The 13,493-nt window shown below is 43.8% G+C and overlaps 1 protein-coding gene across 3 annotated transcripts; it reads right to left on the bottom strand.

Annotated features, from left to right (window-relative positions):
• Window positions 1–465: 465 nt before the first annotated feature.
• stom (stomatin) lies at window positions 466–13,251 on the bottom strand. 3 transcript variants are annotated; one of them, XM_027004141.3, is made up of 8 exons: window positions 13,080–13,248; window positions 12,434–12,463; window positions 11,526–11,635; window positions 10,255–10,327; window positions 5,662–5,744; window positions 5,270–5,473; window positions 4,373–4,507; window positions 466–2,217 (listed from the first exon to the last, which is right to left on the bottom strand). In XM_027004141.3, the coding sequence occupies exons 1-8, from the start codon at window positions 13,132–13,134 to the stop codon at window positions 2,029–2,031; spliced, it is 879 nt and encodes a 292-aa protein (XP_026859942.2). In that variant the 5' UTR covers window positions 13,135–13,248; the 3' UTR covers window positions 466–2,028. The 3 variants fall into 3 exon arrangements, with proteins under 3 accessions (XP_026859942.2, XP_081575973.1, XP_026859943.2); XM_081719847.1 differs by lacking the exon at window positions 4,373–4,507 and having other exon boundaries at window positions 13,080–13,251; XM_027004142.3 differs by lacking the exon at window positions 12,434–12,463 and having other exon boundaries at window positions 13,080–13,249.
• Window positions 13,252–13,493: the final 242 nt, after the last annotated feature.

The raw sequence follows: 13,493 nt of genomic DNA, 5'->3' as shown, positions 1-13,493 counted from the left end.
GTAGAGGGCACTGCGCTACAGTAATGGTGTCCGCAAGCACAATTACAAACGCAGGTTCTCCACCACCGATTTGAGAAGGGTTGGCTCGGGGTCTAAATTAAACCCCCACATAAAAAAAAGCAAGGACTTCAGAGGCAGTAACAAACATTACTGAGTGAATTTCTGTAGTCACCATAAACATGTATGACCAGATTCCGAATTCAGTCCAGTTAAAGTCAACCAAAGCACTGGGAAGCTTTTGTAGATTCCATTTTGATGAAAGTAAGGACTCTAGGAAACGTTACAGATCCTGTACTGGAGTTATGAAACACACACAGCTTGTTCCAATAGTACTGTAGAGCAGAGTGCAACACAAACTCTCAAACTCAGCACTCCGCTGTGCAATCCCTGCCAAGCACAGACACAAAACAGATGCCTCCATCACACCGGGGGCGCAAAAAAAAAACCAAAACACCACTCCCAGAGTAGTTTGAGTTGGTTATTGTGTTTATAGCAGATGGAGTAACACACAAACACACCTCCAGGTAAATAAATGAGGCACGTGTACACTTGAATGATTATCAAATGTCTGAAAATAGTTTTCAATAGTGTGGAAGAAATTAAAAACATCATTAAATCACTTAAGCAGCACTCCACACTGATACAAGTACAAAGTATGATTTGAGCCCACAATAATCTAAAGAAAAGTAAAGCTCACGGTATTAGTAAGTGACTATAAGCAATGTGGCACACAGTAATGACCGCAGGTTACTGGCCTTGATCAAAAGACAAAACTGGACGGCCCAGGAAAATGACAGCAGCTCCACCTTGCACCATTTCATCCTCCCAAACATTCATATCATGTGGTGCGAGTCCTTCACACCCTCAGTGAACACCTTGGTTTGCACAAACTACCTAACAGCCATTCAAAGACTGACAGTTTAAGAGGTATAACAGCATTCCATTTTTTGTTTAATACTGCATTTACTATTCAGTAACTTAAGTAGACATGGAAAACCTGGTGTTTGAGACACCACTCCTCGGGGTCTGTCAGCACCTCCAGGATTTTTTCCCAGGAGGCCACACACACCCCTCTGTTGGAGATGGCAAAAGCCCTTTGGTAAATCACTTTGGACAAGCACGTTAGCTACATGTTATAAATGCAAATTAAAGGTAAATAAAGCCCACCAATCTCCCGGTACTGTTGAGCTTGAAGCTCGGTCGGAGCAACAATCTGGACCACAGTAAGAGCTGGTTAGAGCTCTTTACAGCCACCGAAATGAATTATTTAAAAAATACAGATAAAAAAAAAAAATACTTTAAATGATCAAATTCATATTGCTTATCAAGTTGGCAAAATAGCAGAGTGGTGTTGTATAAACTGAGTACAGCTTAAGGCTTTACAGGGAAAGACATGGAACAGCTCTTTTAGAGAGAACCAGGCACACAGAGTTTCTGTCCGCAGATGTTCTGCTGTACCTTTCCTGGAAACTACATTACATCACCATTCAGGCCCCTTGTTATATTCGTCATATCTTGCTTCAAAGCACATTCGCACACACCCACACATTCATACACACCGACACACTCATGCACTCAAGCACACGCAAGCAAACTCACAGGCACGCTCACACACTCACATGCACACTCACGCAGGCGCACGGGCATGCTCACATGCACACTCACGCAGGCGCACGGGCACGCTCACGCACTCACACATGCATGCTCACACAGGCACTCGGAAATTCTAACCCTTTTAAAGTTTGTGTCAGTACTGCTGTGGCACTGTCGTGCCCTATGTATACTCTATAAAGTAGATTAAAAGCATTTCAATTAATCAAAGACCACTAAAGAACCGCAAGAGTGTGTGTGGGCGAGATGCTTTAGGTGCTTCCTGCGTGTGTCTGCCTGTGTTACATAAGAATTGAATGCTCAAGTCCCCAGTGTGCATGCGTGTTCTAATGTTGAAAACCTCTGAATTTTCATCAGAATGTGGGAGTGCTTTTGTGAGAGCACGCGTATGTGAGATATGTGTATGGCGCGTGGCGCTCAGCGCGTGAGGAAGGACTGCATCATGTCGATAGGCAGGGGGAAGATGATGGTGGAGTTCTTCTCAGCAGCAATGGTGTTGAGGGTCTGCAGGTAGCGCAGCTGCAGGGCGGAGGGAGACTCAGCAATGACCAGAGAGGCCTCCTTCAGGGCCCGCGACGCGTTCATCTCTCCCTCAGCAGCTATCACCTGCAGAGAGAGAGAGAGAGAGAGAGAGAGAGAGAGAGAGAGAGAGAGAGAGAGAGAGAGAGAGAGAGAGAGAGAGAGAGAGAGAGAGAGAGAGAGAGAGAGAGAGAGAGAGAGAGAGAGAGAGAGAGAGAGAGAGAGGAGATGGTGTGAGGATGGCGCCATCGATGATGAACCTACCAACACTGATACTATGGTCACATAGAAAACAGCAGCACATGATTAATGTCACAAAAGGCCACAATGCTAAAAATGAAACAGTCCTAGTGATAAGAGTGACCACACAATTACACAATTACGCCATTACAAATGTGAACCAAATGTTCTATTAACCAGTGTGCTTTGGGAAAGAAAGGCTATAAAAATGTCTTAAACTAAAATATAAAAGACATTAATATAATTCATTTTAAAAAACCTTATAAAACTCATTTTTTCATAAACACACACGCAAAAAAACATTATTAGCAGTACTGCAGATCCCTGTACATTTCACTCAAACACATGTGAGTTTTTAGAAACTCTTGGTCATCCATGATTTTTGTGTTTTCCTGCACCATAAGACAACATGCAGGCCAACAACACTTTGTCTTGCTTGTCTATGCTTGGGTACTTCAATACTTTCTTGGCAAATACCGTCCTGGAGCTGTGAGGATAAACTGGACATGAAGAACACTAATGTGCCTTATTAGAGAAATGGGGCAAACTTGTGCCAATTAGGAGAACAGGCATGCTAAGCTCCCAGGTGAGAGTGTGGACCAAGTCTGCATAACGAGACAGGCCAAAGTCATCCATAAACATAGGGAAGAGCACAGAATATACAGATAAAATAAGTCAAAACAAACATTTTTTAAAATGTTAAGCTTAATAATACATGTCTCCATTATTAAGACAATAATTAAGAAGTTTCAAACAGCTGGAGCTGTGATGAACCTACACAGAAAAGGCTTAAAAGTATATTTTAAAGCAGGTGGACCAAACATCAAAACTGTCTACGAGGACTATCCCAAACTGAGTGCGGGATAAACATCAAACAAAGGGCTACCTATAACTGTGAACCTTTTTTCTATATATATTGTTGTTCCTTTGAATACGTTTACCTCACTAAAAGGTTAGGACACTTTCATGTTGTCAGTATTAGAACATGCTCATAAACCGTTTAGCTCATATTCACAGGTGCCTGTAATTAGTGACATGGTTGCAACTGCAGTATGTAGCAATATGTTGTACCTCACGACTGTGGCACAAGTTTGAAGCCTGCCATCCCATAATCATAGTCATTAGTTGCTGAGAGACCAGAACCCCTTTCTTTGTTGCCAGGTTCCAAGATCACAACGCAGATGAATTGAAGTAGTGAGAAGTAATGAGAGTCTGTCATGTGGAGCGACCATTGTGCAAGACGTCACTGGACAAGTACAAACAAATCTCATTTGAAGCTGCAAGCATTTCGACGTAAACCAACAGCGCTGAGCGTATGCCAACAGCAGTTCTTGAACGAGGAATGCAATCCCTTTTATGGACATTCAAGCCCTCCAAAGGACATTATAGCAACTTTCAGACTTCTGGGCTAGTTCAATCTTCAAACGCAGACACAAGTATAGCCTCCCCTCGTGGAAGTGTCTATGGGAAGGGTCAGGAAAGAGCACGCTCCAAAACCATCTGTTTACGTTGCTATGGAACAGCATAATTGTGCTCATTTCTCTCTTTGCAGAAGTGTTTATGCTCCCAAAGTAAGCGTGGCGAACGCCCCCTCCCCCACCACCGAGAGGCCATTTTATGAGTCGCACGCTGTGGCAAGAGGCTGTAAAAAAGGCCGGCGTGAGGAACATTCTAGGTCCCGTGGCGAAATGGCTGCTTACAGCACAGCGATTCCCCGGCTGAAGAAAAATAAAAATATATGCCCATGGTTCAGGGACCGGACTGGATCAGTGGGTAAAGATAAGTGGACAATCTGTCAAAGTCCCCTATTCCAGCTTGATTCTAAATGGTCATAACTAAACGTGTGGTGCATTTGAGCATTATTTACATATTAGTTCACGTTCTTGCTTTATAAGCTTTCAAAAAACAGCAAAAGTTTTTGAGACAAGCATTTAGTCATTTAACTCTTTTGGTAATCTGTAGAGAAGCAGCATGCTCAGAAATGTGTGTGCGTTAAACCCACCTTCGCTCTGGCCTCCCTGGCAGCCTCGGCTTCTGCTGCCATGGCTCTCTGGAGCTGCAGGGGCAGTTTGACATCCTTAATCTCCACCCGCTCCACCTTAATGCCCCAGTCATCGGTCGCTTCGTCCAAAGTGGACTGCAAGAGAGGCGAGAACTCCGCTTACTCCTGCGTCGCGTGTCCCCAAGAACGAGCTGTGGCTCTGACAACTTGTCTGGTAATGACAAGCTCTGTGCTCAGGGCCCAGTCTCTCCAGACTGGACATTCACTAGGCAGGTGAAACAGCAATGCGCACGCACGCGGGGGACAGCGTGGCACGTCCCGGAGCCTTACAGTGTTCAAGAGAGCTGCTGCCCAGATGGTCACTGGGCTATCTCAAAACCTTTACAAACTGGCTTCTACATCAGGGCCTGGAATTATGCCAACTTACCACACACCATGCTGGCCTGCCTACAGAGATAAGAGACCGTCGCTGGAACACTGCACCTACACTCCCTGGCAGTCTAATGCCCTTACATGTTACATTTAAATGCATTTCCAGATTTCCTTGGGAAAAGATGATTTTTCTTTATATTACACCCATCACAGACCAAAAACAGAGAAGCATAAAAACAAGTTGATAAATGTTCAGCCAAGGGGAAACAGTATATGAAGTCCCAATGTCCAATGGACACTGCACGGCTGTGCATTTGATTTTACACACCTCTTAGCAGTGGGTGTGGCCGAAACACCAGATCTCAAAAACTAAGAGGAATGTCCACATACTTTTGGCAATACTGTGTATAAAATAAAGTGTGAAATAAGGGACAGTACAAGGGTTTCCCCATATGGTGGCTGTTGAGAGTGTATACAAGGGGGAGTGTGTTTGTACATATGCTCCGTTCTAAACACACATTTCACCTGCATGCTGTGTGCGATCTCCTCACGGTCAGACAGGATCTCAGCCAGGTTCTTGGTACCGAGAACATTCCTCAGGGTAGTCTGAGCCAGTAGGCGGGTGGCAGCATCTGCGTTGGTGATGTTGGCCACAGCTAGTGTGGCGTTCTGCACTCGGTAATAGACCACACCATCCACACTCACTGTCACAGAGTCTTTTGTCAGCACCTGAGATCCCCAACACACACACACACACAGACAAATACTTCAGCAATCCATATAAGGTTACAGGACTTACAGTTCAGCAGTAAAATCAAGCAGTGAGCACATTTACGTATCACCATCAGTAAGTTAGTCTATTGAACACTCAAGACAAAGCCACAAACCCTATGTCAGAAGTGTCACATGTGTTTTACCTCCTGAGGGGGGATGTCAAATGTGATGGTACGCATGTCCACATTAATGAAGCTATCTGTGCAGGGGAGTATAAAGAAAAGACCTACGGACAGACAGACAGACACACAGACACGAAACAGAGAAAAGAAATGTCCAGTTAATCACCTTAATTAACCTGTAGACGGTGATCAGAGTGAAAAACGTCAGCTTACACAATCAGCTGTGTAATGAGCTGCATGCAGCGTTGGGGTTAAAAAGTGAATCCAAAAAACATGTGCTTATCTACATCCCCAATAACCATGCTGAGTGCTTTTTTGGCCAGAAGACACCCACTTAATCAGTTACGTCAACAGAGATGGTCACGGAGTGCAATGCGCTTGCCAAATGCCAACTCGAAAAGTGGACTCACGATCAGCAGAGTGCAGCGCTCCTACATTTTAAGTGTAAAGCTTCCACTTTTCGGCAGCATTACTGTGCACTTTCCTTTTTGTTTCGACCAATAAACAGCACAGCAGAAGTAAACCTTTACACAGGACTTGCTGCTAAGAGGAATAACCCAACTATTAATCCAGCCTTTAACACTGTGTTGTTGGGGGCTTTCCAATGACTGCATAGCAAGTTATCAGACCACTTTGGGGTTTTTAATACACCATTTGTCAGTGAGTGTGAAATCATGGCTGACTGGTTTTCTTAATACATTTTATTTCAAGGCACTTGAAATGTGACCCGAGCTCACCGGATAAATAACAACTAGCAATATATTTACAATAAAAGTATTATGCACACAAACAAACATTCTAGTATTAAAGCATACAAGCACACTCACACACACACACACACACACACACACACACATACACAGGCACTCCACTTAGACATCTTCTCTCCCAATCAGACTGGACTCACTAGGACACACTACACTGCAGCCTTCAGTGTGTGTGTGTGTGTGTGTCAGGTTCTTCTCCAAAAACAGTGAAACGGTTCTTTTCCTACAAGGTGGCCAGATCGACAAGGTCTCCAACGGACGATCTACAAGGAGCATTCTAAGTGTCATGTTTCGTTTCTGTACAGGCAAAGCAGTTCAGTCCACTGGGAATAACACATTAGGCAGGTGGCAAATCTTATACCAGCTCACCTGTGCGCACAGTAACTCTTATACTGGCCGTGCGAAACATCTGAAGAACTCTGATGTGCATATGCCCGTAGAATGCAGGGTATGAATGTCGGTTCTCACTGAAACATAATCTCAGATGCCACAACTCGTACTCCCGAATAAAATAAGGAATGTCAGCAGCGGTCCTGAAAAGCTGGGCAGGGTGTTATGGGGGGGAGGAAGCATGTCCGCACAGGCTGGTTCTAGGAAGGTCTCTGGTGTGGATGTGACATTTCCCCCCCCCACACACTTTCAAAAAGGACGCTGGGAAGCCAGCCAGCCAGCCAGAAGACGGGATCCAATTCTCCGATTTTCCGCAGTCTAGTCAGATCTACTGTGGTGCACTTCAGGATTGAGCAGAAAATTCCACCCATTTCCAGTTGTTGAACCGTTACTGCTCTTATACGGCACATTCTTGAGAGCGGTCTAACAAAGACCAAATGCTTGTGACTATCAAGAGGAAACACTGGACTTCCTCAATGGAATCAAATTTGCACAGGCTTTCAGAAACAAATGGGAGAGACCATGCAGAAGCGTGGGGTGGGGGCTTTCGGAGCATAATAAACCCAAGGGTCCGCAACAGCAAGACTGACTATTTCTAATGTTAGCCACACCCTTCAGCCTTCATACTGTTGTGAGCCTGTCAGAAATTCTCTAGAGTTCTGATGGGTCAGATTCCAAAAACGCAAGCCAGGGGGGAAGACCAAATATAGACAGAAGATTTCTAACAGCATCTGAGCTTCCAAGCTGCTATGCTGAAAGCCTCCTGGGGAATGGGTGTAGTATGGCAAGGCTAGGCAGACAGCAACGTAATAGCTTATTGTGTCCTAAACACTGAACCTCACAGACACCTGACAATAAAGCTCCTCAGTTAAACCTTTGGCTCAATGTTCAGCCCACAGGGATCCTAAAACAAAGAGGCTTAGATAACATAAGTGTACAGTTCTGAACTCCCTGCCCAGAGACACGATACCAGGTCAGTTTCAGGCAAAAAAGCTTTTTCCCTCTATTTTTATTGGGGGGGGGGGGGGTAGATGAATATCAAAGTATCAAGTGTAATGTCAAATAATGTGAGAAAATGTGACTTTTGGTTTGGGTATACACGAACACACACACGAGAACACGCACGAACACACCTAGGGCTGGGAAATAAAACGATAATTATTTATATTTTTATATTTTTATATTTATATATATATATTGAGTCCAAGTTGACATGACTGCTATAAAGTGGACAGAGCTCATTCCATCCATGTTCTGAAGGACAACACGAAGATCCAGTGATATTGAGAACAGTGCTGTGCCAAACCAAACCGAGACCAGAGCTCCAGCCATGTCGGGTTGGGTGGACGCACACATCACAGAGCATAGGAGCAGTAGCCCATACTAACCCTAACCCTAACCCTAACCCTAACCCTAACCCTAATGCTAATGAATCTAACCTAGTATTCCAGAATATCAGGAGAAGTCTGACAAGAAACCGCAAACTATGTCAAAAGTGTCTTCCCACAGCCAGGCCACGCCACTAAACGTTTTATAACCTGAAGCAGGGAAGCATTAAAACGTGTTTCCCTTGCCTCCAACCTGTAGCAGGGAACGTCTGGTCAGAAACACGAGCAGCACTTTTTGCCCCTGTGGAGCATAAACAGACCACAGGTGAGTGAATGTCAGTTTTGTTTATGTTCTCCCTCATTTGCATTTGAAAGCTGCTTGAATTCATACCGAGGACACATGCAGGGTGTTTCTATGTCTATTTATTTGTGTGTTTGTTTCCCATACAATTTAAAGCACTTTGAATTTTGCATTTTGAACTTTGAATTTTAAATTTTGAGATAGCTTCTTTTTATTCACTCTATTTGTTTGGAACTCTGTTGTAAAACTTAAAAGCTCTAAGATTTCAGTTTTAGATTTAAGATTTTTGAATTAAGATTTTATTTTATTTATTATGAGTTGATCAAACAATCTTGTGTGTTCTTCTCCAACACGTGAAAGTTTTTGATTGGTCAGAATTGAGACTTTATTTTGTATGACCTATTTGATTAACCAAAAAAATGTTATTGTCCATTTCGTTTGTTTTCTTGTTTATAATAAATCTAAATCTTAATTCTGACCAGTCAAAAGCACCAAGTGTTACAGGAAAGTAGAAACAAAATATACATATACGCCAGTGTATATGTACCCGTTATTATGCATGTCTTGTATACGCCAGTCATTAAATGGAATTAACCTGCTAATGGGTGGAGTCTGTCTTAAAGGTCCATGCTGCAGTGCTGCTCATTATACATCACAACACCATGGCAACAGTGACATCAGTTATGTGAAGATGGCCATCAGTTACTCAGCCCGGTGCATTAATTGAATTAAGTGGCTGAAGTCACATAACTGGGCTGCGGAAGACCGTACAGCCTCTAAATGGTGCAATCCTCTGGAAAACATACGATTACCTTGCAGCTATTTGATAGGATCACCTACCACAAACCCTAGCAGAGTACAACAAAGGTTTAGAGTGGGTCCCCTTTTTGGGGTCATAGAGGTGGACATCATTTCCATCACGTCGTGTCTCAACTACCTCTCCCACGCAAACAAGCCGCTCTGAGCCCTTTCCAGCGGTCTTCATTTAAAGGGCTGCGTGCGGATCATTTTTGTGCTTGCACAAGACCGCAACGCTGTTGCCACTGCCAGTCCTTCCGTCTGTCCGACCTGATTACCGCCGGCAGTTCAAAGCGCAAAAACGGGCTGACGAATGTAAGCCAGCGGCGATGGAAAAACAAGCACACTTTGCCTCACTGCAACATGTTTTTCTTCCATTGCAGGCAGGCAGACCAGCAGACTGCATCAGCCAATAGGAGCATCACATAACCTCAACCTGTGGACTTGCACGTTCAAAAACAGGTTGCAGAAATGACATGTCTGACCACAAATGCCTGACAAAACCATGCAAGAGATTTCTCTAAACGCTGTGAAGGTTTGTCTGTCAGCACTGATATGTGCTAAATCCAGTGTGCAGTGTCAGGGTGCCAGCACTGCAGCGTGCAGTGTCATGCTACCAACAATGAAATGTGCAGTGTCATGGTCCCAGTACTGCACCACGCAGTGTCGTGGTGCCAGCAGGTGAGAAGCAGGACTTCTCAGGACTGCTCAGGGTTCTCTCACCCCCAACATCACCATGTAAATGCTGGTACCGACATCCAGTGGTAAATCATATACCTCACACCGACATATTCTCCTCACAGCAAATAACTGATAGACCGCTGCATACTTTCTTTTAGAACGTGACCGCTTTGTTAAACATACACGCGCGCGTGTGCACACACACAAAAGATCTGTCAGAAATTTCAGGTAAAAGTACAACATTCTAAAACTATTGATCTCAATTGAAACCCTCTTTCATCTCTCACAAGCTTTCAACATTTTGTATCTGCCTAGATCATGAAAGAAGCCAGAGTTCAAACCTTCTTACCTGGACCTTTGGCTCCTCCTCGCAGAATACGCCCCAGACGGAAGATTATAGCCCGCTCATACTCCTTCACGATCTACAGAGATGACAAAGGGGTCAGCTCTGTTCCACATCTTTCCTACCTTTATTTATAAAGCTTGACATGTGACATACTGACAGAACTTTACAGACTACTGATAAATGAATCCCTTCATCATTAAGTACGTCATATGTATTTGTTTCACTTCCAAAATCCTACTTTTTCTTTGACATTATAATAAATCGATTTGTAAATGTGCTGCTCCCTGAGAAGAGCCCACACTCGAAACATATATGTTAACATAGAAGTTTAATAATGAATATGCAGAATAATGAATAAATAAGAAGTACTGATTGTTGGTAGGTTTGCAGCACCCAAGGGAGCAGGCAGAAGTCTACCTTAGCCTTACAGTACACGTGCATCATTGGATTTAATCCCGAGATACGCCCATCTCGGATTATGAAGGGTTTTGTACTGACCTGCTATATAAATCGGATTAGGGATTTAGCAAGGCACGGAGTCCCCAGGAGTGAGCTTGACCGATATACAAAACAGGTAATACTGCATACCAAAGATGTTAAGAGGTTCCCTTTAGATAATAATACAATACCAGGTCTTCTCAGGTGTTTAACAACATACTGGCGTTTACACATTAACCATTGTTTCACTTCAGTGGATTCTTAACTCAAAGAAATGGGTTGGAACTAATTATTATTAAGTTCAGATCATCAGCTATATGAAACACAATTTTAATACTCTGCCTGTTCTGCTGATTAATACCCTAACATGGTTTAAATTGGTAAATTATTAAAAGGACCCATAATGCAATTTTCCATTAGACTTCTTGTTGCCAGGCAACCTCCGGTCCTGCGACTGGACTAAATGAAGAGTGATTATCAGCGCATCATCAACAAAGCAGGGTCGTGAACTGAGCCACACCCTAGAGGGGACAGAGAGCAGACCTGACGTGTACTGCCCTAGAGGGGACAGCCTGCTCACAACACACCTTATTCAGTCACACCCAACAGGTGGACACCCTGCATTTTATCACTTACTTTAAATGAGAAATATTGGCCAATCCTGACAGGTCGCATCTGACTTGCTAGTAAGGATGGAACTGACGACTACCGATGTCTGCTCGCCGCTTGCAGCATTGGGAGTTTTGAAAGGATCACTCCTTTAACAGAAAGCCACCACTCCTGTAACTCAGCATCCGAACACACGTACAGTCAGGACGGTGTGCGGTTCCCGTTACCTTGATGCACATCCATATGGAGATGGGCAGCGTGAGAAGGGTGAAGAGGATTGACACCAGCACCAGGAGGCAGCCGCACAGCCCAATGTCACTGCCCTGACTCTCCACAGCTGCGGCGCAACGGCAGCAAAACAAAACACAGAGAGATTAAAACTAATCAAGAGAGACAGATGCAATGCTGCATGCTAAACAGCCATCACTGCTTACAACTACAGGGGCCAGCCAGAGTTTGTTCTTCTGTGTTCTGTGCCTGAATCTATGGAGTATATATTCATTAAATACATGGGCTTGATCTAACAACCAACTGTTCATTCGAATTTGATTCAAGAAATTAGCAAAAGACTAAGCATTAAACAAAAGGTTTTTTTATTAATCAAATCATGCTTTAGCCAGCGTTAAAAAAAAAAAAAAATTCAGCATCCCCTGAACATTTCCACCAGCTCTGCGGCCTCTGGACTGGAACCATGACAACACGTTGAAGCACAGTGCGGTATTAACACAATTGCATTATGGTACCATATATAGTTTGTCTGGCTTTGTGGCTGTGCCCTACATTGAGCTCTGTGAACAGTTGTTTGTGACTATTTAAAGCAGAGTAATAGTCCAAATCCAGTCTCAGACCCCAGCTGGACTCCTCTATAAATGATGGGTTATCTTTAGGCTTGTGTTTGACAATATGTATGATATGGATATTTTTTTAGTGGTTCATCTTTAGCGTGAAGCGCATGCATTTGCACGTTATCAAGCAAAAACAAACTGCAACTACTATGAGAAACCTACAAACCCACTGATTTATTTCCACACTGAAACGATCACAACACAAGCCATAACTGTTTAAGGATCATGCTACGGCAATAAGCACACGTTTATGACCCTGAAAGAAAGTTTCGCTTGGGAAGGCGTCGTACCTTCTTTCTCAGCACGGCTGAAATGGCAATCTAGAGAAAGACGCACAGTTACAAACCATGAACAGGACAGATAATAAGCGGACACGTTATAGCGATCACATCTCTTCAGCAAATTATATTTCTGTTAATCCTTCCTTGTTAATTTCCTCCTGGTAAATATATATTTACATGTTATAAACTCACATTCATAAACAAATTAGGCTGATAAACCAAAGTATTATTTTTGCTTTATGGGTGTAATTATAGGCTATGTGGACTATATTATTACTTATATGATTTTACTTGCTTGAAATAAACATCGATGTTGGTGGAACAGCGTGCAAAGTAGAGATGTGTAACTGGCAGCCCACCTGTTGCAGCCAGGGTGCGCGCTTAGATCACGCGCTTGCCGTTTTCGAAACCGAAATAGGAGCCTGAAAATCCCCTTACTTGCATATCTTAAGTGCAAACACCATATACCTTTATAGCAACGCAAATGCGCATATTTACAGAAATCTACAGAATGTATAAAATTGCACAGGGTTTGCATACATGTCACTCGCGCTCTGGATTTGCGTGTAAACGCCCCTTCACAGTCAGCAATAGCTAGCTAGCCGTGAGGCGCAACATGCGCCAAACCGTAATACACTCGCTATGCACTATTTACCTTTCTGACCCCTCCGTTTCTCCTCTCTCATCGCCGTTTCTGCACCGTCGTCCATGTCGAGTAATAACTTTAAAACCAACACGGGCCCGACGAACACGCGGCACACTCGCTCCGCGAAAACAAAACAAACAATGGAGTATTTCACACCGGATGCGTGTGACGCAAAGGACGAGGGGCGGGGCACATGGCAAGGGGCGGGGATGTGGGCGGAGCGAAGGACGAAAGGCTGAATATACGGGCGGAGCGGGGCGGGTACTTCCTCCGTCTTCGTCTTATGTCTTTTGTCTCGGGAAAATCTCACTGTCGCCATCTACTGCTGACTGAGTTTTATGCTTATGCCAACCATTTCATTAACCTACACTCAGCCATTGTGCTTAAAACACACATCCTACTGATAGAAAACCGTCAGTAAGA

The sequence above is a fragment of the Electrophorus electricus genome, chromosome 8 (genome assembly GCF_041902795.1).
Source record: "Electrophorus electricus isolate QZ-2024a chromosome 8, ASM4190279v1, whole genome shotgun sequence".
Taxonomy (NCBI): domain Eukaryota; kingdom Metazoa; phylum Chordata; class Actinopteri; order Gymnotiformes; family Gymnotidae; genus Electrophorus; species Electrophorus electricus.
The sequence above is the reverse complement of the archived record's forward strand: the minus strand, read 5'-3'. Positions and strand labels throughout refer to the sequence as shown.

What these genes read in the sequence shown, in the direction of transcription:
- stom (XM_027004141.3), bottom strand. Translation starts at nt 13,134, where the DNA reads ATGGACGACGGTGCAGAAACGGCGATGAGAGAGGAGAAACGGAGGGGT. An exon ending in CCATATGGATGTGCATCAAG is followed by an intron (nt 10,328 to 11,525) that starts GTAACGGGAACC and finishes TCATCTCTGTAG; the next exon opens with ATCGTGAAGGAGTATGAGCG. An exon ending in AGATCGCACACAGCATGCAG is followed by an intron (nt 4,508 to 5,269) that starts GTGAAATGTGTG and finishes CCTCTCTTGCAG; the next exon opens with TCCACTTTGGACGAAGCGAC.